At 42.0% G+C, this 27,544-nt stretch overlaps 1 protein-coding gene across 7 annotated transcripts in view; it reads right to left on the reverse strand.

Moving 5' to 3' along the window:
* The window catches only part of POMGNT1 (protein O-linked mannose N-acetylglucosaminyltransferase 1 (beta 1,2-)), a 1,898,302-nt gene that overhangs the window by 1,711,418 nt on the left and 159,340 nt on the right, over positions 1 to 27,544 (reverse strand). For all 7 annotated transcript variants that reach the window (XM_044085953.1, XM_044085951.1, XM_044085948.1 and 4 more), the window contains one exon: positions 3,928 to 3,993. In XM_044085953.1, coding sequence (XP_043941888.1) covers positions 3,928 to 3,993 — 66 coding nt within the window. The remainder of the gene's footprint in view (positions 1 to 3,927; positions 3,994 to 27,544) is intronic.

The raw sequence follows: 27,544 nt of genomic DNA on the forward strand, positions 1-27,544 counted from the left end.
TAGATATGACCGCACAAAAAAGAAAGGTGGAGGTATAGCCATTATCTATAAAGCTAATCTTAAAGTGACTCTCTATAATGAAGTTCCATCACTAGACTCCAGAGCTGAAATATTATCTATCAAACTTCAAATTAACAAGAATAAATCAATCTTTCTAATTTGTTTGTACCTTCCCCCTGGAAATAATACACATATTCTTGAAAACTTACTTAACTCACTTTTTAACCAACTACCCCAAGAAACCATAATACTTGGTGACTTCAACATTGACTGGTTAACCTGCTCATCCCAGCACCCTACTAACCACATAAACCTCCATGGGTTCTCTCAATTAATAACCACTCCAACTAGAATCCACAAACCTAATAAAAAAGAAACAACTCTAGATTGGATCCTTATTAACAACCACCCTGACATCTACACACCAGGAACTCTTCCAGATAATATTAGTGACCATATGCTCACATATGTTATTAGACAAAAATTGCATATCCCAACTACACATAAACTCAAGACATCCCGCTCAAAAAAATTCTTTAATCCAGAAAAGTTCCTGGCTGAATTAAAAGCATGTGACTGGTCACCACTGACTCACCTTGAACTTAATGAGGCAGTGGCCTACTTTAATACAAAATTTCTACAGATCCTTGACTATCATGCTCCCATTCACTCTACTAGGATAAGATCCAAAACAGCACCATGGTTAACTAGACAAATGAAAAATAAAATGGTCCTGAGAAATAGAATGTGGGCTAAATGGAGAGCTACCAAATGTCCATCAGATCACCTCCTCTTTAAACAATTAAGAAATGCTACTAAGAAAGATACTCTTACAGACAAAAAGGAATTTTATCTACACCTTCAACAATCCACTCAACATACTCCTCAAAAGTTCTGGTCAAGTATTAACACACTTCTTAAACCAGGACATCCAACTACTCCTACCCCTTCAGGCTTTAACCTTAACAATTCCACCCAGATCCCTGATGCCTTTAACAAATATTTTACAGAAGTCATTCAAACCCTGGCTAATTCATTACCCTCATCCACAGTTAACTTGACAAATACCCCTAGCACCTCCTTGAATGCCTTTCACCTTCAACCTGTAGCTACATCTCTTATTTACAAACTTCTCAAGAAACTTAAACCTTGTACTCCATCCGCTGATCTACTACCATCCGAATACCTACAAATTGCTGCAGAAGCTATAGACTACCCCATATCCATACTTATTAATAGGACTATCTCTGAGGGGAAAATTCCCACCATATGGAAAATATCTCATATAATTCCTCTACATAAAGGTGGCTCCTCTACTGAATTCTCAAGCTTTCGACCTATTGCCTTACTCTCCCCATTAGCAAAGATTATGGAAAGATGCATACACAAACAATTTCTCAACTATCTTTTACAAAACAGATTACTAGCCAATTGTCAACATGGTTACAGACCTTCCCATAGCACTACAACTGCCCTCCTCTCTTTCACAGACACCATAAATAACAGTAAAAACAACAATCTTTTTTTCCTCTGCTCTATTTCTAGACTTGTCAAAAGCTTTTGACATGGTTAACCATAACATACTTCTTGATAAACTAAATCAATATTCTCTTGGCTCACAAGCACTTCAATGGTTTAGGAGCTATCTCCAAAACAGGCAACAAGCAGTGCTATGGGAAAACAACCTTTCTTCCTTACTACCAGTAAACATTGGAGTTCCTCAAGGCTCTATTCTAGGTCCCCTTCTTTTTTCTTTATTTATAAATGACCTACACATGAATACACCTCAAGCCATCTGCATTCAGTATGTTGATGACTCAACTTTAATCTGTTCTGCTAATAATGTGTCCTCCCTCCAGTCCCTCACCCAAACAGTCTTCCACAATGTAGAAAAGTGGTTTATGGAACACTCCCTTTTTCTTAATGCCAAAAAAACAAAACTTCTTCTCTTCACTCCTACTCACAAATCTTCCACACCTTTCTTTACCATCTCCTCTAATAATGCTACCTGTATTAACCCAGATATGACCACTCGCCTATTAGGTGTAACTATTGATAACCGTCTTAATTTTGATGACCATATTAACAACACCATTAAATCAGTTAACAAAAAATAGGTACTCTCTACCGAATTAAACCCTTTCTTACCGCAGCAGCTAGAAAGACCATTGCCCAGACCCACCTGATCTCTACCCTTTTCTATGCCACTGCTATATATACTAACTTATCAAAGAATAACTTGACCAAACTCTCTACCTGTTATAATAGTATATCTAGATTAATTTCAGCTACTCCCTTTAGAACTCACCATTGTCTCAACCTCTTGCAACTTGATTGGTTAGAACTAAATAACCACTTACTCTATCAGCAACTACTTATCATTCATAAGTCTCTTCACTACCCAGAAGCTACCCCAAGCCTTACAAAACTTATCTCACCTTATAAGAACCTAGCTACTCTACGCTCTGCTAATAAACTTCTAGTAGCCTCTACTAAATCACACAATAAAGCTGGTGACTCATTATTTGCAAACTTTGTTGGGAAAATCTGGAATCAGCTCCCTCAAGAAATAACTAACCTAAACTCCACACCCCTATTCAAAAAACACATCAAAGAATATCTTAAAACTCAGTGGCTTTGTCCTTGTACTAAACCCGACTGAAATTACTTCTCCCTTTCTCCTACCTTCCCTCACTATCCCCTAACTGTCCCTCTAAATTATATAACTAATTGATGCCAGCTACTTCTTTTATATTACATTTAAAACAATTTGTTTTATCTTCCTTCTGCATGTTTGACCATCTTGTGATATTTTCTTATAAGTTATTATTATGCTAACTCTAGTATGTTGCATTCCCGAAATTTGTATTGTTAACCAGCTGTCTTTGGTTAACTTGCCTTGTGCTTGCTAACTGTTTTTTTGATTGTTACATTCTTACACAAGCCCACCATTGTACTTTTGTAATCTGCTTTGCTTTTTTGCTGTAAATTGTTTTCGTACTTCATGAAATTGGAGCTTTTCTCCCCGGGCCTCTACTGAAAAAGGATATATGTCCAGCTAGACTAGCCCGGTCAACAAATGTAAAATAAAAAAATAAATAAATAAAAAATTTCCACGGTTGACTGTGTGTTTTTGCAAAAATATAGTACACACTAACACACACACACACACACACACACACACACACACACACACACACACACACACACACACACACAAACACACACAAACACACACAAACACACACAAACACACACAAACACACACAAACACACACACACACCATACTTTGGATGTATGAAAAAAAGTAACCGTCAGCTCACCCTGTTAGCTTAGGCAAGGGGTAGAGCATGCAAACCAAAGTAGTTTTTAATCTGCCCCTACATTTTACTTTTGTAAGGTTACAAGTTGATGTCAATTCTGGACAACAGCAATCAGCAAAATTAAAATTAAAACTTTACTGACTAGCCTTTCTAAAATCTCATTAATAATTCTGTAAAGAGGCAGATGGCTGATGGGCATTAAGAATTAGCAGCCAGACCACAACTTACCTGTTACAATCTTCCTAGACATAAACACCTGTCCAATACTATACGATGCAATGAACCAAACTACAGGCACTACAAAGGTTGCTCAGAAACATATTTTAAACAGGTTTCAACTACTATAAAAGTGGAAAGGGTTGATCAGTGAAATGCACCTTTACAGCTACATCTTCATAGACTAAGACCTGAATATTAAATTTGGGATAAAAAGTTTAGCTACCTCACTGGTACAGCTCAATCAGATTTGCAATCAAGATTTAAAAAAAAAAAAATCTTGTCTAGCATTGCATTACCTGTTTATCTTAAACTTCTGAAAAGTTTTATTTCTTAACCAAAATAATCAAAATCTGTCTTTACAAAAGGATACAAGAAGCAACTTACAGAAGCTTGATTAAGCACAATCACATGGATTCCACGGCCTTGTTCTCGGTTTTCATCTTCCAGGACCTGTTTAAAAAAGAAAGAAAAAAATGCCAAAAATAAGCAGCGAGCAGAGAGAAGAGTACAACATTGTACATTGTCTGTAAAAATCATTTTAAATCATACAAGTTTTCTCTTAGTATCTTAACATACAACATGCAAAAGCACTATTAGCTCCATACTGCAGGGGTGATATAAATTCATAACTGCAACACTCATGAGTTGAGTCGAGATGACTTAGTGTTCCTGGTACTGGGGAAGCCAGTCAGGGAAAGTGGGAGTAAGTGCTTGATATCAGTTTGCATATCCTATGTGGAGGGGACAACCAGAACTGTGACACGACTCCTTGTGGAGGCTTGGTAGGCTACTCTACATGCACAAGGTCAAGCCTTGTGCATGAACTGCTAAGTAGTATGGGCAGGCTCGTGTGGAAGCATAACAGCCAATTACTGCAGTCTCTGTTATGGCAGGCTGCCAAGGGAAATGATAGGTAACACAAGAAAAAAATACCAGTGAAGGTTTCCCACGAGCCAACTTACATGAGATGTCCCTATTCCTGGTCTTTCCCCCATCAGTGCAACACTGGCATGGGAGAGAAGGCCAGACACTTCAGCCAGGAAGAAAAAGGGGTTCCTGGTGGATATTGGCAGGCTATCACAAGTGTCAAAGTGGGGGCCACAAAAGAACTACATGCAGAGGCATATCAAAGACCCCTATAATTTCCAAATCTCCATCTATAAAACAGGAAAACATTAACATCTTCAAAGAAAACTGAGTTAAAAACAATGCCAACCACCACAAAACTGATTTAAATTCAAACTATTGCAATAAAACTCATTCAACAAAACAATCTCCAACGGAATTCAAAAAGTGTCAAGAATGTACAACTTGTGTATAAACTCACCATAATTGTTTACATTTGATTATTACTGTTGCAAAAGTGCTAACTGTTCACACAAGGGCCAATGTCTCACCCAACTTCTAGAGCTCTTCACCCTTCCCACTCTAACACGCAGATGCCCTCTCACCTGGCTGTAAAAATGTCTATGGTAAGAGGGGAAAGTCCAGCCATGGCATCTATAGTTCTTCTTGCCCCTAAAGAAACAGGAGTCTGACAGAAAGCAGAGCACCTGCCAACCTGTTGGCAAACATCCCTTGGAATGCCTTTCTAAAATGAACACCTAAGATTCCCTCTGCAAGAACTAATTAAACCTGGGGGGGGGGGGGGGGGGCACTTGCAGGGTTACTAGAGAAAGAGAGAAGGTCCGAACAAAAACTGGCTTGATGCTCCCTCCAACCACAGAAGAGTGAGAGGTCAAGAATAACATGATATAGGGAGATAAATACTGCTGAAACAATAAATACACTCCATCTAAAATTATGGTAAGTTAAAACACAAAATTATACTATGTTCACATCATTCACTGTAGCAGTAGCCAGCTCTTGGGATGATAAACAAAGCTTATGAAGTGTTAGGTGCCTGGTCCTGTAAAGAAATGGGTTGTAAAAGCACTTGCAAGATAGCAATAGTAAAATATGCCCTGCCTCTGGAGGAAATGTTCAAGCTGCATTCTTCAAAAAACTGAACAAACAAGGTAGCTGCTTCCAAAAAGGCCTGGGTTCTTATCCCCCTAAGGAAGGCTGTGGTTGCTCCTGTTGGTCTAGTAGACTGTAGCCAGAGATGGCCTGGGGAAGGGGTTTTCCATGGAAGGTGTAACAAAATGAAATGCAATGGACTAGCCATCTGGAGATGGCCTGCTATGACATAGGGCTGCCTCCATACCCTTTGCAAAGGCCATTAACAAAAGGTCTATTTTCAACATATCTTGATAGAAAAATACTATCAAGATATGTTGAAAATACTATGTACAATTTCAGTTACTTGTGCATGTGCAGGTGATGTAAAATCCATTTCCTTGTTCTAAGAAGTAAAGAAAACATTAGAAGGTTAATGTCACGGCAAAGAGAAACTTCTGTCCCCACCTTCAGGAAGGAAAGTTTGATTGTTGCAAAGGGTAACTCTGCCCTTGCAGAAGATGAAGAAAGGATGTTCTGCATATAAGGGTCTGTTATTCAGAAATACTTCTAGCATAAGTTATAGGACTTTTGAAAAACAGTTTTCAGTGTTTAAAAACATGAAAGGTGTTGAAGCCACTGACTCAAATGTTGGTAGTGTCAATTTTGCCAGCAAACAGTTTAGATCTCAAGAGGGAGTAGAGTTCCTTTTTGGGTGCGCTCAAGTGGAAGACCACTTTAAGGAACTGCTTCACTACTAAAAAGTAAAATGGGGAACTCCAGAACAGGCAGGCAGAGATAACAGATGAATGTACTTTCAATGAAACATAAGATAAGCCGGATTTGTAAAGGTCTGACAAGTATTTGCGGACCAAAGGCAATTTGAATTTCCACAGAAGTTCCTCACTAAAAGAATACAGATCGTAGGTACCATGTCCTATGCAGACCACCTCAAGCCCCTATCCCTGTATTCAGTCTCCTACAGGCTGTTGAAAGGAGATCTATACTTGGCATACCGGGCATTGTCAAACCCCTCTCTTATGAACCTCCTGCATAACTGCAAAATAAGCAGCTCCATAATTATCCATTCTAAAGACTTAAACCTTGCCTGTGACATTAACAGGACCTGCTGGAGAGACAAGTATGTACCCCAGAGACTACCACATCTCTGGAACAGGATCCATATGAAGAAGAGTTCCTCATTAACCCAATTCAAGTGTAACTTGGACAACTGGATGGGGAATAGAAAATGTATCCCTGATTTGGCACCTATTTCTCTAATGGACACAGGCTGCCTGTAAATGGTTTATCTCCCAAGCCCCTGCTTACACTTATCAAGGTTACCAGAACTTGTCAGAGATTTCAGATGCATGGCTATGCTTAAAAAAGCACTTGTGGTCATTAGCCTTGTAAATGCCTATGAACCTATGGAGGTCCTTGTATTTGGGTTCCTAGGTTCAAAGGTAAATACCAGGCAAACAGTCCGCAAATCATTGCAAGCCTAGCCCAAAAATTATTTTTTCAAAAGTTCCCACAAGCATCAAACAGGACAAGACAAGTTAGAGCTGAGAAAATTTTGGACAGCCCATCTGATTATCTTTGTTTACCTTGACAGTGCCAAGGGTACTATTCCGTTTGACATGAAGTGGACGTTTGATCGAGTTGAGGGATAGGGATATGTTGGGATAGGAATCTATCACTCTAACATGTCTAATTTATCTGATGATGAAGGTTTGGTTCCTTTAACCAGGTTATTTGAGGTATCAATTGTTCTGTGAAGGAAATAGGATGTCAAAGGAGGTTGGATCTTTCTTTCATAGCTCAAAAGAATAGACACGGACCTTCATGGAGGAGTCTATAAGAGACTGAATAAAGAAAGAGAACTACCAGTCTGCCCTGATAATTAAGATTTTGAGATCACTGTTCTTTATAGTTATGAATATCAGAGGCCTCTCAAGCGGAGAGAGATGTTTTGACAAACACGTGCCAAAAAGCGTATCATATTCAATAATGGGTCTGATGAGACATGAGTAAAGGAGAATCAAGACTTCTTTGGATCTGGTAGAGATGCCTTTGGAAACTGGATGAGCTAAACAGAAGGCTTTCCGAACCACCCGTGGACTATGATGTTTGCAGATGACATTGTGATCTGTAGTGAGAGTACAAAACAGGTGGAGGAGACCCTGGAGAGGTGGAGATATGCTATAGAGAGAAGAGGAATGAAGGTCAGCAGGACTAAGACAGAATATATGTGTGTGAATGAGAGGGAGGATAGAGGAATGGTGAGGATGCAGGGAGTAGAGGTGGTGAAGGTGGATGAGTTTAAATACTTGGGATCAACAGTTCAGAGTAATGGTGAATGTGGAAGAGAGGCGAAGAAAAGAGTACAGGCAGGATGGAGTGGGTGGAGAACAATGTCAGGAGTGATTTGTGACAGACCAGTACCAGTAAGAGGGAAAGGGAGGTTCTACAAGTTGGTAGTGAGACCAGCTATGTTATATGGGTTGGAGACAGTGGCATTGACAAAAAGTCAGGAGTCAGAGCTGGACGTGGCACAGTTAAAGATGTTAAGATTTGCACTGGGTGTGACGAGGGTGGACAGTATTAGGAATAAGTATATTAGAGGGTCAGCCCAGGTTGGAAGCTTTGGAGACAAAGCCAGAGAGGCAAGAGTACGTTGGTTTGGACATGTGCTGAGGAGGGATGCAGAGTATATTGGGAAAAAAGATGCTAAGGATGAAGCTGCCAGGTAACGGGAAAAGAGAACGGCCTAAGATAAGGTTTATGGATGTGGTGAGAGGACATGCAGGTGGTTGGTGTGACAGAGCAAGATGCAGAGGGCAGGAAGAAATGAAAACAGATGATCCGCTGTGGCTACCCCTAACGGGAGCAGCCAAAAGAAGAAGAAGTGTAGACATGATGGCCAATGATAAAGAATTATCAACAAGAGTGCCTAGATTCCTTATAACAGTGTCTAATTAGAGGAAAGTGTCAATTATATAGTATGTGAAAATGTTTTGTTTACCAAAATGAACTATGCTACATTTTTCACATTTAATTTGAGGACAGTGTCTTTCCGCCAAGTGTTAGCCTTTCCCATGCTTGCATGCACATCCTTGGTAAATATTTGTTTAAATGTTTGAGTGCTACGTCATCAATGCGGTCAGCTTTAAGATCTTCAGGTTGTGATGGATGAGCAAACCCCTGCCTGGAAACATGAGATGCATACTCTGAGGCAGAAGTACAGACTCCACCATTTTCCTGATTAGTAGGAGAAAACAAATACTGTCTCAGCCAAAGATATTAACAGTATTTTTGGTGCCCCTCCTGTGATTTCTGAATTTTTCTTAGGAGAAGAGGAATGGAATGGAAGTTAAAGAAATGGACTCCCACAACTGACTGAGAAGGCATCTGTTGCTCAGGCTGCTGGTACAATATTTTCTTAACTGACCGTTTTCTGGGGAAGCAAAAAGTCTGTTGCTTTTACATCCCACATGAGGAACAAGTCTATAAATAAGTACCTGCATGGCATCCATTCATGAGGGCCTGCTTCTATTCTGCTTATCTGCCAGAGCATTCTCCTGAAATAGAATGCAAGATGCCTTGGGGATCAGACCAGAGTCGTAGCCCAAATATCAAGTTTTCAAGGACAGTCTGCACAAAAGGTAGAAATGGGTTCCTCTATGGTCCCCCCCCCCAAAAAAAAAAAAATGTCCAACTAATGTGTTACTACTATCTTAGTGTTCATATCTGGTTTGAAAGAAATTTCATTTCAAAGATTCACGTGCTGGATCCACCAGAAAAGCTCTTTCTTGATACAAGAGTAATGGGGATTCCAGGGAGTAGGAGTGCTGACACCATCTATTCTTTAGGAACCATGTGCATTTTTTTCAAGAGAGGATTTGTCAGTGAGCCAGTCAGGACTAATGCTACCATATAACCTAGGTCCCCAAGTATTTCCTGGCTACAATCCAATTTTGCTGTTAAATGGAAGTGAAAAATGTGGTTAGAAACACCTTTTCTAAGGGAAGGAACGTCCTTTAATTAACCGTGGTTACAAGGAATTCTAGAAACTGGATCTGCTGGAATGAGACTGACTGCAGTTTGGGGAAGAGTTCTAGAGTCTAAAAGCATACCAGGATGAAATGCAGGGAAAACAATATCTCCTCTTGGTTGGGGGGCTGAATGGGGGGGGGGGCAATTCTTCACATAAAGACAGATATGAATGCCATGGTCCTGCAGAATGCATCTACTTGAGCTAAGTAAACAAAAGAGCAAGTAAAGCAAACTGGTTACTGGCACTCCCAGCATCGATTCTCAGCAACTGTGGGCCCTGGCTACAGGTATGTGGAGGTAGGTTTCTCTGAGATTCATGGTAGCTCTAAAGGTGTAGGGAAACACAGTTCATTGGGATAGCAAACTTAGCATTTTGAAGTTTGGTGCTCTTAAAAATTTGTTTAGCCTTGACAGCTCTGAGATGAGTCTCCTAAGTAGAAGGCTGTGCCTTCCTCCCAGTGTGGTACTCTCTTTATGGCCTCCAATGTAGGAGCTCTTGCAGTAATAATAGTGTGATTAGATGCCTTCATTCCTTGGGTAAAAGGAATGTCTGTGAACCCTGGCTGCGTTATGAACTGGAGTCGCCATCCTTTACCAAAGGACTGGAAGAACCAAGCACCTGGTTTGACTTTCTCCTACTCTTTCAGAAACAGTCCAAGATAATCCCTTATCTTTTAGGAAGGGGTAGGAAAGAATGGAGTGTTTGGAGAAAAGGTTTGGAGATGGGGTAGGATTTGAAATACAGGTATAAGGAGGAGCTCTACAGAGTCGTAACTATTCCCTTGTGGTGTCTTGACCCTAACAGCACCCAGGCTTTCCCTTTTGGTCAGCTTGCCATTTTCATCTAAAAGATTAGTTGTGTAAAATGTTACCATAACCATAGATGTCCTTCTCTTCCATGCTGCAGTATTCTCACATGTGGAATCCTCCTCCTCATGTGATCCAAATGTCCGGCTCATATACAAAAGCTTAGCCTGGCTGCTGTAAGGTGTGTGGGACATCACACACTGGGACCATAAACAGTGGGCCATAAATGTGACGTCTGCACATACAGAGTTCAGAGCTGAATGCCCAGTCGGACAATAGTCTAAGGGCAGCTGAAAAGATGCCATCTAGAAAGAGTAAAGGTCCTATGGGGGTAGGAGGGAGGGAAAGGAATACCGCAGCATGGAAGAGAAGGACATCTATGGTTATGGCAAGATTTTACACAACTAATCTATGTCCTTCTATTTTCATGTTGCAGTGTTCTCACATGTGGGAGGGTTACCCAGCTCAGCCAGATATATGGGTGGAGGAAGAAGTAGCAGTCTCCAATAATCTATAGAGGATGGCTTTAGAAAATCCTGCCCTGGCTCTGGAGATGTTATCCAATTTACAGTGTCTAGTGAAAGTGTGGACAGATGATCATGTAGCTGCCTCTAGGATGGTGGCTGTATCACTGTGTTTCAGGAAGACCTCTGAGGAGGCCACAACCCTAGTAGACTGGACTTTCACAGTGTGGGATAACTTTTTACCATGGAAAGAGTAGCAGGAGGATATAATTTTGGAGATCCAGGAGGATATGGTCTGCTTGGATACTGCTTTCCCCAGGGCCCTGGGGTGAAAAGCTACAAAGAGCTGGTTGGACTTTCTGATGTCATTAGTCTTATCCAGATAGAACCTCAGTTGCCTGTGAACATCTAGAAAATGGAGCACTCTTTCACCGTCATTCTATGCCGAATGGAAGAAGGTGAGTAAATGGATAGATTGGTTAAGTGACAGTTCATTGACCACTTTGGGCATGAAGGAAGGGTTAGTGCGAAGAGAGACCCTATCCTTATGAAAAATGAGGTCAGGTGGAGAAGCCATGAGTGACTGTAGCTCCGAGACTCTTCTAGTTGAAGTAAGGGCTACAAACAAAACAGTTTTTCAGGTACACATCTTTAACGTTGCAGAAGCCGCTGGTTCAAAGGGGTAGTACTAAGTTTTTCCAGAATTAAATTCAAGTCCCAAGGTGGAGGAATGGGTTTCCTCGGTGGTCTGATGTGCAGGACCCCCTTGAGAAAGAGCTTCACCTCTAATCTGGACAACAGGGGTGGATCGAAAGCTAAAAAGGCAGAGATAGCTGACAAAACTAGAGGTATATCCACCTGAAAGGGGTCTAGTTGCCTTTGAAGACATGGAGTAGAGAATATTTCCATTTTGATAAATAGTAGTAGGTTTCCTGGCCTCCTGCAAAACAGATAGTACTTCCTCTGAGTAAAGGTGTCTGAAAGGGATCAGAAGTTTATCATCCACAGGGTAAGGCTAAGGGTTTGTAGGTGTGGGTGGATGAGAGATCCCTTCTGTTGTGTGATGAGGTCCACTTTGTGAGGTAACTTGTGGTGATTGCCCTTGGCTAATGATAAAAGAAGGGGGAACCAGTGCTGCCTTGGTCAATCAGGGATAACCAGCAAGATTTTTGGCTTGTCCCGCTGAAGTTTTAGCAAGACCGTCTGTATTAGAGGGAAGGGAGGGAAAGCATACAGGAACATTCCCTTCCCGGAAATTGAGCTGGCATCCACTCTCCAGGCTTGTGGTAGAACTTTGAGCAGAAGCTAAGCAGCTTTAACTGTATGTTCTGAGGGGAGGCAAACAGATCTATCTCTGGTGTGCCCCACTTGTGGACTATGGCTAGGAAGACATCTCTGTGCAACATCCAATCATGAATTTTGGACAATGCTCTGCTTAGGACATCTGCCCGATCATTGTCCTGTGATGGGATGTATACTGCCTGTAGTGTTGCATTGGACTGAGTGGCCAACTCCCATGCTTGTATGGCCAGTCTGCAGACCAAGTAAGACCTAGTCCCCTGTGCTTGTTGATGTACCACAGCACTGTGGTATTGCCTGTGAGGACTTGGAGGGAACCTGGATGTAGGAGAGGGAGGAATGCTTTCAGGGCTAGGAGAAGTGCAGTCATTTCCCCAATACTGATGTGTTTTTTTTTTTTTTTCCGAAGGCAAGGCTCCCATTGAGCCTGTACCTCGACTCCATTCATAGTGGCCCCCCATCTCAGATCTGAGGCATCTGTGTAGATTTGTTGAGCTGCACTGGTAGGCTGTAATGGTAGTCCAGGATTCAAGTGAATTTGCTGAATCCACCACTTTATTTCTTTTTTCAGGCAGGGGAGGAAGGGCACCTGAAAGTGTAGGGGGATAGTCATGTTGGGACCAGATATTCTTCAAGTACCACTGGAACTTCCTCATGTGTAGTCTGGTGAGGGGCAACATGGGGAGAGTGGTTGCCATCAGATCCAGTAGGCGAAGAAATTCCCTGGCTGAGATGCAGTTGATAAGAAGTAAATTCTGAAAAAAGGTGGTCAGAGAAGTGACATTTTCTGGTGGGAGGAAGGCCTTTATCATATCCATCTTTATTCTGCAACCCAAGAAAATTAGGTCTTTGGAGGGTGTAAGGGAGGACTTGAGTAGGTTGACTGTGAAACCCAGACTTCCTGGGAAGAAAATGGTGAACTGTAGGTGTCTATGTAGAGTACTTGCTTCCCCTGTCCTGGATGAGGAGGTTGTCCAAGTATGGGAAGATCTACATGCCTTTTGTTCTGCAGAAGGCAACTACTGGGGCTAGACACTTTGTAAATACCCTTGGTGCTGTGGATAAACCAAAGGGCAAGGCAGTAAACCTGATAATGCAAGGATGGCACAGCAAAATGCAGGAATTTGTGGAAGTCTGGGTGGAGAGAGATGTGAAGATATGCCTCTTTCAGGTCAAAAGTGAAAGAAGGGTTTGTGGGGATAGCATGCAAAAGGTGGGTACATACAGAAAGGGATTTAGAAGAGACAGATCCAGAATGGGTCTCCATGGGCCATCCTTTTTTGGAACTAGGAAGAGCCCTAAATAGAAACCTTGACCTTCTTGTCCTGGGGAACCCTCTCCATTGTTCCTTGTATGAGTAAGTCCTGAATGACCTGAGGTATTTAGTGGATTTGGTTTCTTGGAGGGAGGGGAATGGCTTTTGGAGAAGGTTTTTCCTGCCAAGTCATAAAATACCCTTTTTCCACAACTGAAAGAACCTAGTTGTTTGAGGTGATTTGTTGCCACAAGGGGAGACAGAGAGAGGCGGGCAGAAAGGGGGAGATGGTGAAGGGTGTTTAGCCAGTCACGCACTGTTAGGTCTGTCTGGAGGTAGTGTGAGAGGAGCTAGTCCTAGAGGATGAAGGTCTCCTGGCACTTTTCCTTTGCTTGGAGGAAGGGGGTGAAGCAGTAGGCCTCAGGGCCATAAAGGCCTGAAAAAGGGACTGAGAGAATGCCTGCCAGTCTGGATGACCTTCTGCTGCGGAAGATGCATGCTTTGTCTTCTGTTTCCTTTTGAGGAAAATAGTCTTTGGTCCTGGCTGAGTGGGCAAAGGCCTGGTATGCAACGTCAGACCAGGAGTAGGAGTGCCTCCTTTGGAGACAGATGGTAACAGTGGCCGTTCATGTGATCCAGGTCCCCCCCAACGTTGCAGATACCTCTGCAGACATGCAGGCTGGAGAAACAAGGGTGGCTTCCGAAATGGTACCCGCCGAAGTCGACAGTCCTATCGGACATTCCTCAGCCCCTAGACTGGAAACTGACGGGACATCTGTACTCAGAGGTGCAGTGTCAGGCCTAGATACTTTGGCCTTCTTAGGTGGCTCAGCTGTGATGGACGGTTCTGGTTCCACGCCGAGGGCTAGGCATTTCAGATGCTGGTTTCCACAAAGAGTTTAAGGGCTGTGAGATGGCTGCGCAGTGTTTTAGGAACAAATAATTGGCAGACTGTACACCCTTTATAGTCGTGGGATGGCCCTAAGCAAAACAACCAGAGGTCATAGCTGTCTGTGCAGGATTTGCTGACCGCACTTACATTTTCCCTTCCTAGATGACATGGACAGAATCAGCTAAAAAAGATTTAATCAGCAACCTAAACTTAGCAAAAAGGTAAGAAGAGAATCCCCAACGGGGTACTTATCTTTATTGCAGCCACAACAGTGGAGCTGAATGAGCAAGCGGACATTGAACTGTGGCAGAGATGTTCTGAGGTCTGTGCATGCGGACGTCACATTTATGGCCACGGTTTATGGTCGCAGCATGTGACATCCCACACACTTTACAGCAGCCAAGCCATGCTTTTGTATAAGAGTCAGATGTTCGGGTTGCCTAAGGCAGAGGATCCAACATGTGAGAATACTGCGCATGAAAATAGGACACCTGTTCGTTCTTCTCTTCTGGCTACTTCCCTTTATCCTGCCACTGGTGGAATTATCAGCTTTTAGTGAAGTAAATCCTACTGTATGTGGCAAGTGGGTGAAACAGATTTTTCAATGAATACACAGTCTTTTCCTTTTATTCCACTATTTTATAACTGTTCATCTGAAAACCAGCAGCCCCTTCTCTAATGGAGCATTAAGGAGCAGAGTTTTCACAAGCTTTGACATGGGATGTGTCCTCAGCCAAGCATGTCTCTGCACAGCAGATCCAATAGCTGATGCCCTGCATTATGCACCTACTTCATCACAGCCACATTTAATAGAGCAGTTGCCAGCCAAAGAGAAGAGGTAGATGTTCGAGTGTATTCACTGTTCCAGTCATTACATTTGGATTATCTGCCTGCAGGTAGCCCTCAGTCGGCCTGAATACCAGAGTCTTGGATTCCTGCATCGGATGCTGTCTCTTCTTCCATGACGTCAGGTCATCAGGGGTATAAAACATGCAGCTGACGCCATTACATCAGTTTTTCTTGCCCCAGATGTCAGGCGCCACCACAATGGGAAACAATTATATATATATATAACCAGGACTGCAACAATGAATGCACTCTAACATCTACATTTACGGTAAGTGTACACAACTGTGCTATGTTCTTCATGTTTCACTGCTGCAGTCATTACATTTGGATTGATTCCCAAAGCTTAGGGAAGGGAGGAGGATGTTAGAGAGCATTAGGGCCAGCTATTAAGCCCTGCAAGACTGCAGTGGCAAAACCAGCTCTGGATTTAGAAAAAAATAGGCATGTGTTAATGCTTGGTGAAGGTATGTACAGAGCTCCAGGTAGCAGCTTCTAGGATGTCCCTGGTATGGACTCCTATGAGAAAGGCTGTAGAGGTAGATGCAGCCCTGGTGGAATATGATCTTATCCCCTATGGGGTATATTTTCCATGGTGCTTATAGCAGAAATTAATGCAATGCACTGTCCATTTAGAAATGGTTTGCTTTGAAATGGCCTTCTCCTCTGCCCCTGCAGCAAAGCCAACTAGCAGCTGTTCAGATTTTCTGAGAAGCTTAGTCCTGTCCAAATAAAATCTAATTTGTCTGTGCACATCCAAAGAGTGCAATATTCATTCTCCTTTGTTTTATGGATTCGAGAAGAAGGTAGGCAAATGAATGGACTGATTTAGGGCCACACTAGACACCACCTTGGGCATAAAGGAAGGAGTGGTCCTGAGGGAAAGCCTGTCTGCATGGAAGATAATGAAGGGCTCCACTGCCATGAGGCCCTGCAATTCAGGCACTCTTTTTCCTGAAGTGATGGCTAGAAGGAAGGCTGTTTTCCAAGAAAGGAATTTCAAGTCTGCAGTTGCAGCTGGATCAAATGGAGGGAGAGTGAGCTTTTCCAATACAAAGTTAAGGTCCCAGGCTGGAGTAGGGGCTCGCCTGGGGGGAGGGGGGGTTCTTAAATTTTTAGCCCCTCTGAGGTATTGCTTTAACAAGGGGTGAGAGAAGAGGGGTGGGTTCAGTATTATAATATGCTGAAATGGCAGAGGCATGAATTTTAATTGACGAGAAGGATAGGCCCTTGTGGAGCATATCTGTTAAGTACTGAAGAATATGAGGTAAGCTGGGCACCCTAGTGCCCATCCCCCGAGTCTGGCTCCAGGAACAGTATCTTTTCCACTTTTTGGCATAGGATTTTCTAGTACTAGGCCTCCTTGCTTCCAGAATGACATCTAGCACCTGCTTACTGAGGGATGCTATTGGAGAGCTCAAGGAATTAGCCAGGCTGCAAGGTTCAAGGTTTGAAGCTGAGGGTGCAGAGTCTGGCCCGCCTGCTGGGACAGCAGGGAAGGTGTCTGAGGTAGGTGCCATGGATCAAGCCGGGTCATATTGCGCAAGAGGGGGTACCAGTGCTGGTGAGCCCAGTCTGGTGCAATCAGTATTGTCCTAGATTTGTCCTGTTTGATCTTTAGCAGAAGCTTTGAGAGGAGAGGCAGAGGGGGGGGCATAAACCGAGAGGCTTTCCCAGGTAAAGGACAAGGCATTCACTATCCAAGCTTGACTGTGGGGAGTCCTTGTGCAGAATTTGTCCAATTGGTAGCTCTGAGGGGAGGCAAAAAGGTGCATCTCTGGAGTCCCCCATTTGTTCCTCAGGAGGTTGAATATTTTTGGTTCCAGTTTCCATTCGTGTGGGTCCATGAGATTTCTGCTTAGGTCATCTGCCAGTGAATTTAGCTTGCCTGGCAGGAATTGAGCTTGTAGGTGCACTTGGTAGCTCAAGGCTGTGTTCCACACAGCCATGGCTAGTCTGCAGAGAGGGTACGAGTGGGTCCCACCCTGCTTGTTTATGTACCACATAACTGTGGTGTTGCCTGTCTTCACCAATAATTGCCGTGGAAGGATGTGGTCTTTGAAGGCTGTCAGGGAATTCTGTACACCTAACATTTCTTTTTGGTTGATATGCAGGTGTATCTGACTCGGGCTCCATTTGCCCTGAATGCACTGCCCTGCCAAGTGAGCCCCCCATGCATAGTCTGATGCATCTTTTAGGGTTTGGGCAGCAGGGGGTAGATTAAAAGGGAGACCCTTGTTGTGGTAGCAGGCCTCTGCCCACCAAAGGGCCTCTGCCTTTATACAAGGAATGACAGGAATCATTGATTCCAGGTCCTGAGAATGTTGACACCATAGGCTTTTTAGATACCATTGTAGTTTCCTCATATGCATGTATTTGAATATTTCTTTGTCTGCAAAATGTAATGGCTGGATCTAGACACTTTGTGAATACCCTGGGCGCAGTAGATAAGCCAAAGGGAAGTGCAGAGAACTGATAGTGCATGGAGCCTGCCCTGAAGGGTAGGTATTTTTTGCAAGATTCCCTTATTGGAATGTGCAGGTAAGCTTCCTTTAAGTCTAAGTTTGCCAACCAGGCATCTTTGCCTAGCATAGGAAGCAGCTATTGAAGTATTAGCATTTTGAATTTCGGGATTACCAAAAAGGTGTTTGGAATAGAGAGGTCCAGGATAGGGTGCCAGGAGCTGTCTTTTCCGGGTACTATGAAAAGTCTTGAATAAAAACCTTGTCCCCTTTCTTCTGCTGGGAAAGGCTGAATAGCCCTGATACTTAGAGAGAGAAGCTGCTGTTGAGCCTCTGCCCTCTGATTTGGGGTTAGGTCTTGCCAACCATTTGGGGTTGGTAGGGTGTGGAAGTGGAATCTGTATCCTTGGAAAACTATATTTAAAACCCATTTGTCCTGGGTAATGAGTTCCCAGTTTTTTGCATGCAGGGCGAGCTTTCCTCCTAAAGGAGCAGGCAGTTGATCAGGGCTTGGAAGTCTTAAGTTTAAGTCATTATGACATTTTTCCGTAGGGGGGTGTCTTACTACTTCCTGCTTTGGAAGTGGGAGCTCCCCACTACTTAGGCCTAGGCGTACCCTGAGACTGTAAGCTAGGTGGTCTGCTGTTCCTGGGTTTGGACTGAAGGCCTGGAGGAGACTGGAAAGGACCAATTCTTTGAAGGCCAATGCCTACTAAATCTGGGAAGCTGTACTTGCAGGAAATCTTTAACAGTTTGCATAGATTTAGCTTTTTCCTCCATTTTTTTGAGGATTTCTTCTGCTTGGTTGCCAAACAGGCGATCTTGGTTTAAGGGAGCATCCAGTAATTTAACTTTAACATGATCTGGCAAGTTTAGCTCCTTAAGCCAAGCATTCCTTCTAAGTACAGACCCAGTGAAACCAGCCCTGCAAGATGCTTCTAAAGAGTCAAAACCACATTGCAAAGTATGTTTACCAACTTGTTCAGCAGAATGCATTAAATCCTGTAATTCTTTGTGTTCAGCACAGTCAGGAATCAACATAATTTTCTGTTTAAGTAGTCCCATAATATCCTGCTGGTACTTTAACATATGAAACTGGCAATTTAAAGCCCAAATGGCCAAAGTCAAAGAAGTGTATACCTTCTTACCCAATCTGTCCAAGGTCCTAGAATCTCTATCAGAAGGGGTAGGATTTTTGGCAGCAGTAGCCTTAATGCCCTTTTGTCCTTGGGAAATGGCCTCTGGATCCACAGTAGGATTCTTGAAGAGGAACTTGTGGGAGTCAGGTACTCTGTAACACCTGTCAGGTTTTCTGGGAGCTGGAGGTAAAGTGTCTGGGGACAGGCTAGATTCCAAGAAGGCATCCTCTACAATGTCCAGAACAGGAGGGATAGCTTAAAGGTCTGTGTTGAGGAAGGAGTAAGAATTCCCTAAGCCTCTTTTTGGAGTCAGAGTAATCCTGACTTTCCTAGCAGAAATGCACCCTAAGAGTGTGTAAGGTTTCACCAAAGGAAAAATCTTCTGGAGGGGAAGAAGAGAGAATGGAATCCTCTGCATCAGAATCATCATAGGTAGATAATGGCAAATCCTGGTAATCAGAAGAAACAGAAATATCAGAACCCTGATCACAAGAATCAGAAGGAAAATCAGTCCTAGGTCTCTTAGAGGGGAAGGCTGGCTTCCCCTAACTAAAGTAATAAGGTCTTCAGCCATTCTAAGCATTTGTTTTTTAGGCATATGGGCCTGACCATGTGGTTTGGATGTCGGTTTTCTAGGCGTGGGTCGAGTTTTAGGCCTGGATGAAGAAGATGGCGTCTGTTTAAAATGCAAATCTGTAGGCCTGAATACACCCCTCAGAAGCCGGTGCCTGTACAGCAGCTCCGGACCCATCCAAGGTAGAGACATCCACAGGTTCCATAGGTCGAAGAAGCATCTCACAGCATACTGGACTCCAAATGGGTCTCGGTAGAGCCCTGCAAATCTGAAGTAGCGGGTATCAGGGGCTGTAAAAGCGCCTCACTGAGTACCAGCGAGCTGGCGATTAGCTTAACGGAAGCAACGTCGTCAGTTTTGGACCTATGCGGTCTGTCTCTGTCTTTATCCTTACATTTTTTCGGAAAATCGGTAGTTGGATGGCTTACTGAAGCCATTTCTGGATAGTTATACTGACTACCAAAATAATCTGCTGCAAAAATAGACCGACGACGAATAGTTCGGGGGTCAAATAAGGCACAAAACAGACAGCGAGGGACGTCGTGGTCTGGGCCTAAGCAAGGAATGCAGTAGGAATGAAAATCTTTATGAGGTATTTGCTTTCCACAGGTAAGACAATTGTTACCTTTTACTGACATTGGTTAAGAGTAAGAAAAAGGATTCCCAACAGGGTACTTAACTTTTTTGAAGACTTCGGTTCTGAAACTCGAAAACGAAAATTTCAGGAGTCGGCCAACCTGCACTTGTGAACTGCTTCTGCTTCGGGCACCGCGCAGCAAGAAAGACAGATGCAGTGGCGTCGGCTGCATGTTTTATACCCCTGATGACCTGACATCATGGAAGAAGAGACAGCATCCAACACAGGAATCCAAGACTCTGGTATTCAGGCCTGCTGAGGGCTACCTGCAGGCAGATAACCCAAATGTAATGACTGCAACAGTGAAACACGAAGAACATCCATCACTTTGTCTCCTACGTGCTGGAATAAGAGTCCCTTGGAGCTTACTAAGAGTCTGACAATTCATACCCCTGAAGGCCAGAGTGGTAAAGGTGCAAACTTTCTTCCCCAGCTGGACAAGAACTCATTCTTACTTGTCACTGATGTCTTGGTTCTTGGTTGGGGTCCCAGAAAATGCTTCACTTTCCATGGACACCATAGCTTGACCAGAAAATGGATTTTTTGATAAATAACTGCATGAGACCAATGCTTTATAAAAGTGGTCAGGCTTCTTAGACGCAGGGGGTTGGAAATCCAGATCCAAAGATGCACTGTTGAATTCACCCTCCAGAGCTTCAATAATGAGATGAAAAACTTAAAGATTAGGCTCATTCCCATCTGCTGACAAAGTTTAGATACAAGCACCTCTTCAGCATCTATTCATGACAGCCTGCTTCTGTTCTGAATAACTCAGATGTCAGGACATTCTTCTGGAATGGAATGCAAGATGCCTAGGGCATCAGAACGAACTGCCAACTTGAAGAAATTTGTCATTCTATTGAAGGCCTCTCAAATCAGAAATCACTTTAAGAAAATACAAAGACAAAGCATCCTTAGTATCAGAGAATTTCTTTGAAAAAGTCACCAAAACAGTGGATATGATACTGAATACACAGTACATACAGCATATTAACACCTGGCCACAGCCTTTGATGCTGCTCCCCATGCAGACATTATTGACAAACGTGTAATTCTAAACATAGCTCTTACTTTATGCAGTGAATAGTTAATTTGTTCTCTGACAAAACCCATCTAGTTAGACTCACAGGTGCAATGTCTGAAATAATAAAGTTACCAGTAATGTACTATAGGGTTTGTTGTTGGGCCCTCTCCTATTTGGCATCCACTTCTCAGGCCTTCAGGCCAACATTCCTGGACTACAGTTATCTAAGTCTGCAGACTGTAAGTTGAGTGCTGTTATTCAATAATCCACTGACTTACAATTGTTTCAACATAGGTTAGATCACGTAAACAACCAGAGCTACGACAAAGGCCTCAAATTAAATGTGAAAAAATGTAGTATACAGTAAAGAGTCGATTATCCAAACCAATTGGGACCTAGGTTAGTTCAGATAATCCAACATATAATTGAACCGGATAAAAAAACATTTTTTTTTCTGCATGCAAGAATACACTTTTCAAGCATTCAGTGATCCCAATAGACAATAAATAATATTTTTTCATATACGATCTGGCTACAAGCTCAAAAAACATGCTCAAGCAAATACGTATAATGTTTACATATTCAGACTTTATTTTTCCTACCCAAAAACTTTGGAAGGCTGTTTCTGATAATTGATGTTTGGATAATCAACTCTCTACTGTACTTAACTTTGGTAAACAAACTTTTCCCCATATCACAAAGATGGCAAATCCCTCAAGTTAACAACAGTAAGGAATCTAAACACTAATAATTATTTATGCTTTGACCATCAGTCTGCAGCAGTTTGAAAAGCCTTTTATTTGGCTCATCTAATTTCCAAAGTCATTTCCTCTAGGTGCAAACAAGTCTTCCCTTTACTTGTAGCTCATCAGAGCCATTACTGAATATAATGCCATTTTGGCAAGTATTTGTCCAAACATATCATTCAACCTGATGGACCTCAGAGACACCCAACTAAAAAGATCAATGACCTCAAAGTCTTAGTTATCAGAAGATACTGGCAACAGTGGTAGTTTGAGTATTCGTTTTTTTCAAGTTCGTTTATACTGGCAACAGTCTCTATTGCTAGCTTTCTGTATTGAGTTTATTACAGACACCTCCACGGGGATATGGGTCTAGTCTTTTGATCCAGGAAAGATCCAACCTTCTTTGACTGTCTGTTCCTTCACAGAAAGTATAGTTGTGTACCATAACAATAGATGCTTGAATGATCACTGCTGCAGTAACCTTAGATATACGGATTATATTCTGCCAAGGATATAGCAGCCAACCATCTTCCAAACCTTCAGGGCACCTTGCACATGCCCAAATGGTCAGGCAACTCAAATTGAGCTAGCTAAAAGACAAGTTTGGGTGTCAAGCTTTCCTGCCAATACACAGAAAGAGGTTCATACTGATCACTGCAGTATTGAAAGGAAAAGGAGTCCTGGAGCCCCTGGAGAATGGTACTAGCAAAGCTTTATCTGGACCTAGAGATGGAATCAAGCTTGTAATGGTGTGTAAAATTATGTTCAGAGGAACAAGTTGCAGTTTGAAGAATATTCCTAGATTCAAACCCTTTCCAAAAAGAAACAGATGAAGTCAAGGCCCTGGCAAAGTATGCCTTGAACATGCATGGAATAGTTTTGTTATGGTGAGTATAATAAAAGGCAACCATCTGTAAACAGTCTGTTTTGATACAGGTTCTCTCGTCTTACCTTGACAAGGATGAACAATTGATCAGACAATCTGAAAGATTTAGTTCTGACAAGACAGTATTAGAGTTGTCTGTGGACATTTGAGGTATGGAGTATCCTTACTGCCTCATGTTTTAGGTACAGGGAAAAATGGGGAGATGGATAATTTTGCTTAAAGTAAATTTGGATACCATTTTAGCCATAAAATAAGGATTTGGTCTCGAAGAAACCCTCTCACTGTGGAAAATGAGATAGGGTTGACCTACCATAAGAGCTTGCAACTCAAATACTCTTCTTGCAGAGGTCAGAGAAATCAGTAGAATTGTTTTCAATGCTAAGAATCTCAAGTCAGCCAGGTTAGCTGGTTCAAATGGAGGAAGTGTTAGCGTCTCTAACACAAATGAAGATTCCAAGATGTGGCCACGAGTTTACTTGAAGGCCGCTTGTGCAAGAACCCTTTCAAAAACATATTTTGACATCAGAATGCAGTAAAACCAGAGGATCCATGGGCAGATGTACTGAAATGGTAAATAACTGAACATTGATAGAGGAATAAGAAAGGCCATAGGAGAGTAACTTATACAAATATTGTAAAACCAAAGAACAACAAACCCAGAATTGGTGCTGGTTATATTGTTGGCACCAACCAGAAAACCTTTTCCATTTGCTAATACACGATTTTCTAGTAACAGGCTTTCTTGCCTCCAACATTACATGCTGCACATCCTCAGTAAACAGGTGCCTAAAAGGAATTAGTGTCCTGTCATCCACACTGACAATTGAAGTTAACTGATGTTGGAGTGCATTAAACACCCCTGTTCTTGTGAGAGAAGATCCAGTCTGGGAAGAAAAGTGTAATTGCGCCCCTGACCATTTCCAAAAGAAGGGAGAACCACTGTTGCCTGGAACAGAAGGGAGTCACCACAATGCTCTTGGGGGAGGGATTCCTTCTGATTCTTCAGAAGTATCCTGGACATTAGTGGAGCATCTGTCTTTCATGCCTTCCTGCATGGAGTGCTGGAACAGAATCTTGCCAGTTGACTTTTCACAGAGGAGGCAAAGATGTTTACTTGAGGAATTCCCCACAGATGCATCAAATTTTGAAGACCCCATGATCTACTTTCCATTTGAGAGAGTCTGCTCTGGTCCTGCCTAGCTTGTCTGCCATACAAATTTGCTCTGACAGAATGTGGGATGCCTATAGACAGAGATGGTACTGTGAAGCTATATCAGAAGCCAACATGGCTAGTCTGCAAAGCAGGTATGACCTGGATCTCCAACCCCCACCTGCTGACATACAGACAATACCACTATCGTGTGGTAACAACTTTAAGAGTACCCGGGAACAAAGATGATTCAGAATTGAGTGCCTTGATCAGGGAAAGCATTTCTTTGATATTTATGCATTTCCATCTGTCCTTAGTCCCCCACACACCCTGCACTTTTTCCCCTACTGAAACTGCTCCCCATACAAAGCCCGAGGCATTGTGTTTGCTGACAGCTTTGGAATAGGGAGGGAAAAGGGAAGACCTGTATTTAAAGATATCTGTACCAAATGATTTCTGTTCTGCCAAGTACCAGTACTGGGATTTGAAAAGACTTAGGGTGTTGGTGATGAGACCAAGGATGCTTCAGATACCACTATGGAGTCTCGCCAGGGGTATCATGAGAAGCATATAAACCACAAGACCCAAAATTCTGAGGCTTACAGTAATACAAGTTAGAGTGTAAAACCTTAGAAATAGATCTAGATATAGATATTTTTTTCCCTGTGGAAGAAAAGCTCAGAACTCAGGTATCTAGTTGATATCCCAAGAACACAATCCTGTGTGAGGGAGTCAAGAAAGACGTTTGAATGTTTTCTTGGAATCCCTGCTCACTCCTTTCATCAAACTTTTGATAACATCTGCAGCAGAGGGGCCAAAAACTACATCGCTATCCAAATGGGAATTTAAAATCTCATTTTTATCATCTGGGAGGTTCTGGGAATGCAACCATGCACACCTCATCCAAAAAAGTACCAGTGGCCATATGTCTGGAACCAGTATCAAGATTCATATACACACATATTGTAAACAATGAGTAGTGACCTGTGGAACAGACAAAACCAAATTATTTAAAGCAGATTTTTCTTCACAAGAAAAAAGAAACTGCAAATAAAGCATTCCTCATATTTTCACAGTCAGAACAAATTTTAACATGCGAGCCTGACAATTCAAAATTCTGAAAATCAAATTTACAGCAGTTTACACTTTTACCCATACTTAAATTTTCCCATCCTTATCTGAAAGAGTTGGATTGAAATTAAAGTGTTTAGCAGCAGCAGGATCAACTAAACCTATCAACTGCTGAATTAGGTTTGGGAATAGTGTATATATAAAAAAAAAAAAAAAAAAAAACTGAGAAACGTTATGCATTTCATTTGCCTTTTTAGGGGCAGCTGGTGACTCTCAGGAAAACTGCAGGCAGTAGCACACAACCTCTAAAGTAGGCTTTACAGAAGGAATGGGTGTAGGATCTGGAAATTCCTTCTGTAATAACTCATAGGATTTTCTGAAAGGCAGAGAAACCTCAGACTTCTCTCACTGAAAAAACTGGAACATTCTAGCAACAGTCTCAGAGAAAGAGAACCCACATACAGAATAAGAAACTAAACTCTCATCTGAATCGGAATTATAAATTTTTAACAAAAACCCTGCATCTTTCCCCTTACATGCTTGCTCAGATTTAGAATACTGAAACTCTTCAGGAAAAGAGATACCCCTCATTCTTATACCAGAAACTACTTTACAAAAAGGATAAATAGCCTGAATTAAACTCTGCACCAAACCTAGTAAAGTACCCATGTCTAAGGAAATTTGAGGAGTAGACGCATGTTTAGTTTTTGGTTTCTTTTGACAGGACAAATGTGGCCAATTGTGTTACAAATGGCCGTAGAGGCTTCTTCAGGCATGGGCACAACATTCTGACACAACAGGGATGTCTCCTCTGTTACACCTCCCACATCAGACAAAAATGTATCTTCCTTGCCCACTGAAGAGACCACCAACAGCCACAGAGTATGTGGCTAATCCCAGGTCCATAGTGGCTGTGGGTGCTACACCAGAGGGATCTGGGGTAAAACAGGAGAGGTCTAAGGAAAATAAAACGGCCACAGCAAAGTCATCTACCTATGGCTGATGCAAACTGATGGCATGCTGTGGCGGCAAAAGGCTATTTGTGCAACTTTTTCTTTTTGTGACTGGAAAAAGGACAGACTGTGGGACCAGTAGTTTGTCCACAGTCAAGCCGAAAATGGGGTCTCTTTCATGGAAAAGACAAGTAGCAAATGCTGGTACAATTACATCTTTAAATGTCATCTTTTTCACATAAAAACACAGTACAAAACAGTTTATTTTACTTTTAGGGGGCTGGCAAAGTTTTTCTGAACACAATTTCTCCACAGAAAATATGTTTTTCGGTTACTTTACACAACTTTTAAACTGGCAGGAAAAAAAAGAGACTGTTTACAAGTATGACACAGTCCAGTGACAGTCCATTCAAACACAACATTCCTAACTTTAAAACAACTTTAATGAATAGGAAAGTGATAAAATACTAAGAAAAGGGAAGGTTTATCCAAAAAGAATTTACCTGCCCAGTACAGGAAAAGCACCAAGCCAACAATTGATCCTCAAAAGCCGTAAAGAAGCATACTCTTTGGTGGCAGTAAAGCTCTGAAGGGAGTGACACCCAAACTTGTTTTTTAGTCAGCTCAGCTCAAGCTGCCTAACAGGTTGAGAATGTGGAAGGTGCCCTGAAGCTTTGGAAGTCGGTCAGCTATTACGTTTTTGGCAGGATATAACACATATAGCTAAGGCTATTGCTGCAATGATCAATATGATGGACATTTAAAAAATTGCCCTAGTGGGAAGTAGAGAATCATTCTGTAGATATTCATTCAGACTTGTTAGACTGTCCTTATTTCCTGGGGGGGGGGGGGGTCATTTCTTACCGCAGACCTCTTGACATTGCTTTTTAAACATCTGTCTACCAGCATCTTGCTGAGCCTTCTTATTTTGCTTTTTGTAAAAAGGTACAGAGGTAGCTAGAAAATTGTTGACAAATTTGGAGAAGGAAAGCTTAAAACCTGAGAAACTCCCTGTACCATCATCCCTCTCTTATCAATGGACAGCTGAATCATAAACACACTTCAAAAGTCATTTGTGACACAGAACAAAGAAGATTACAAAACACTTTTTTCAGATTAAGGAAAAGCAAATATTTCTCATGTTCTTAAAAAAAAGCAGGGATAAATTTTAACATGTGGGCTTTACAACTGAGAATTTTAAAAATAAGTGTTGATGAGAATAGACTTCAGAATCTATCAAAGGCTTTCCATCCTTGTCAGAGAGAAAGGGTTAGCATTTACCAGATGTAACTTGAAAATGTTTACACAAAATGTAATGCTGAAACAGAATTTTCATGACAGTAATGATTCTCCTAATAGTACACTTTCATAGTTTAGAAGACCAAGTATATATATGCCTGCACTACACCCTCTTGTAGAAGCATTTGAAAAGTTATGTTTACAAACACTGTGAAAGTAAGAAAAGTAATTTTAGGAATAGAGAGACAGGCCATGCCGAAGTTAATAACAGATGACAGTATAGTAATTTGTCCTGCAGATAAGGGGGACCCATACTGTTAATGGATTTTGACTGGTACAAAGATAGAATGAAAGAGATGTTAAACAATGTTAAGTTTTATAGAAAGGTTAGAATGTTTGACATACTAACAATGGTTGATGCACTGAAAACTGAGCTGAGGAATATGTTAAGAAATAAAATGTTGGCTCAAGGGTTATTTGACTATTTCTATATGGAACATCCTAAAATACCAGTTATACAGGGTCTCCCAAAAGTACACAATAATCCTACTACGTCCACAGAT

This window comes from Protopterus annectens, chromosome 10.part0 (genome assembly GCF_019279795.1).
Source record: "Protopterus annectens isolate FY-2018-M chromosome 10.part0, PAN1.0, whole genome shotgun sequence".
Lineage (NCBI taxonomy): Eukaryota > Metazoa > Chordata > Ceratodontiformes > Protopteridae > Protopterus > Protopterus annectens.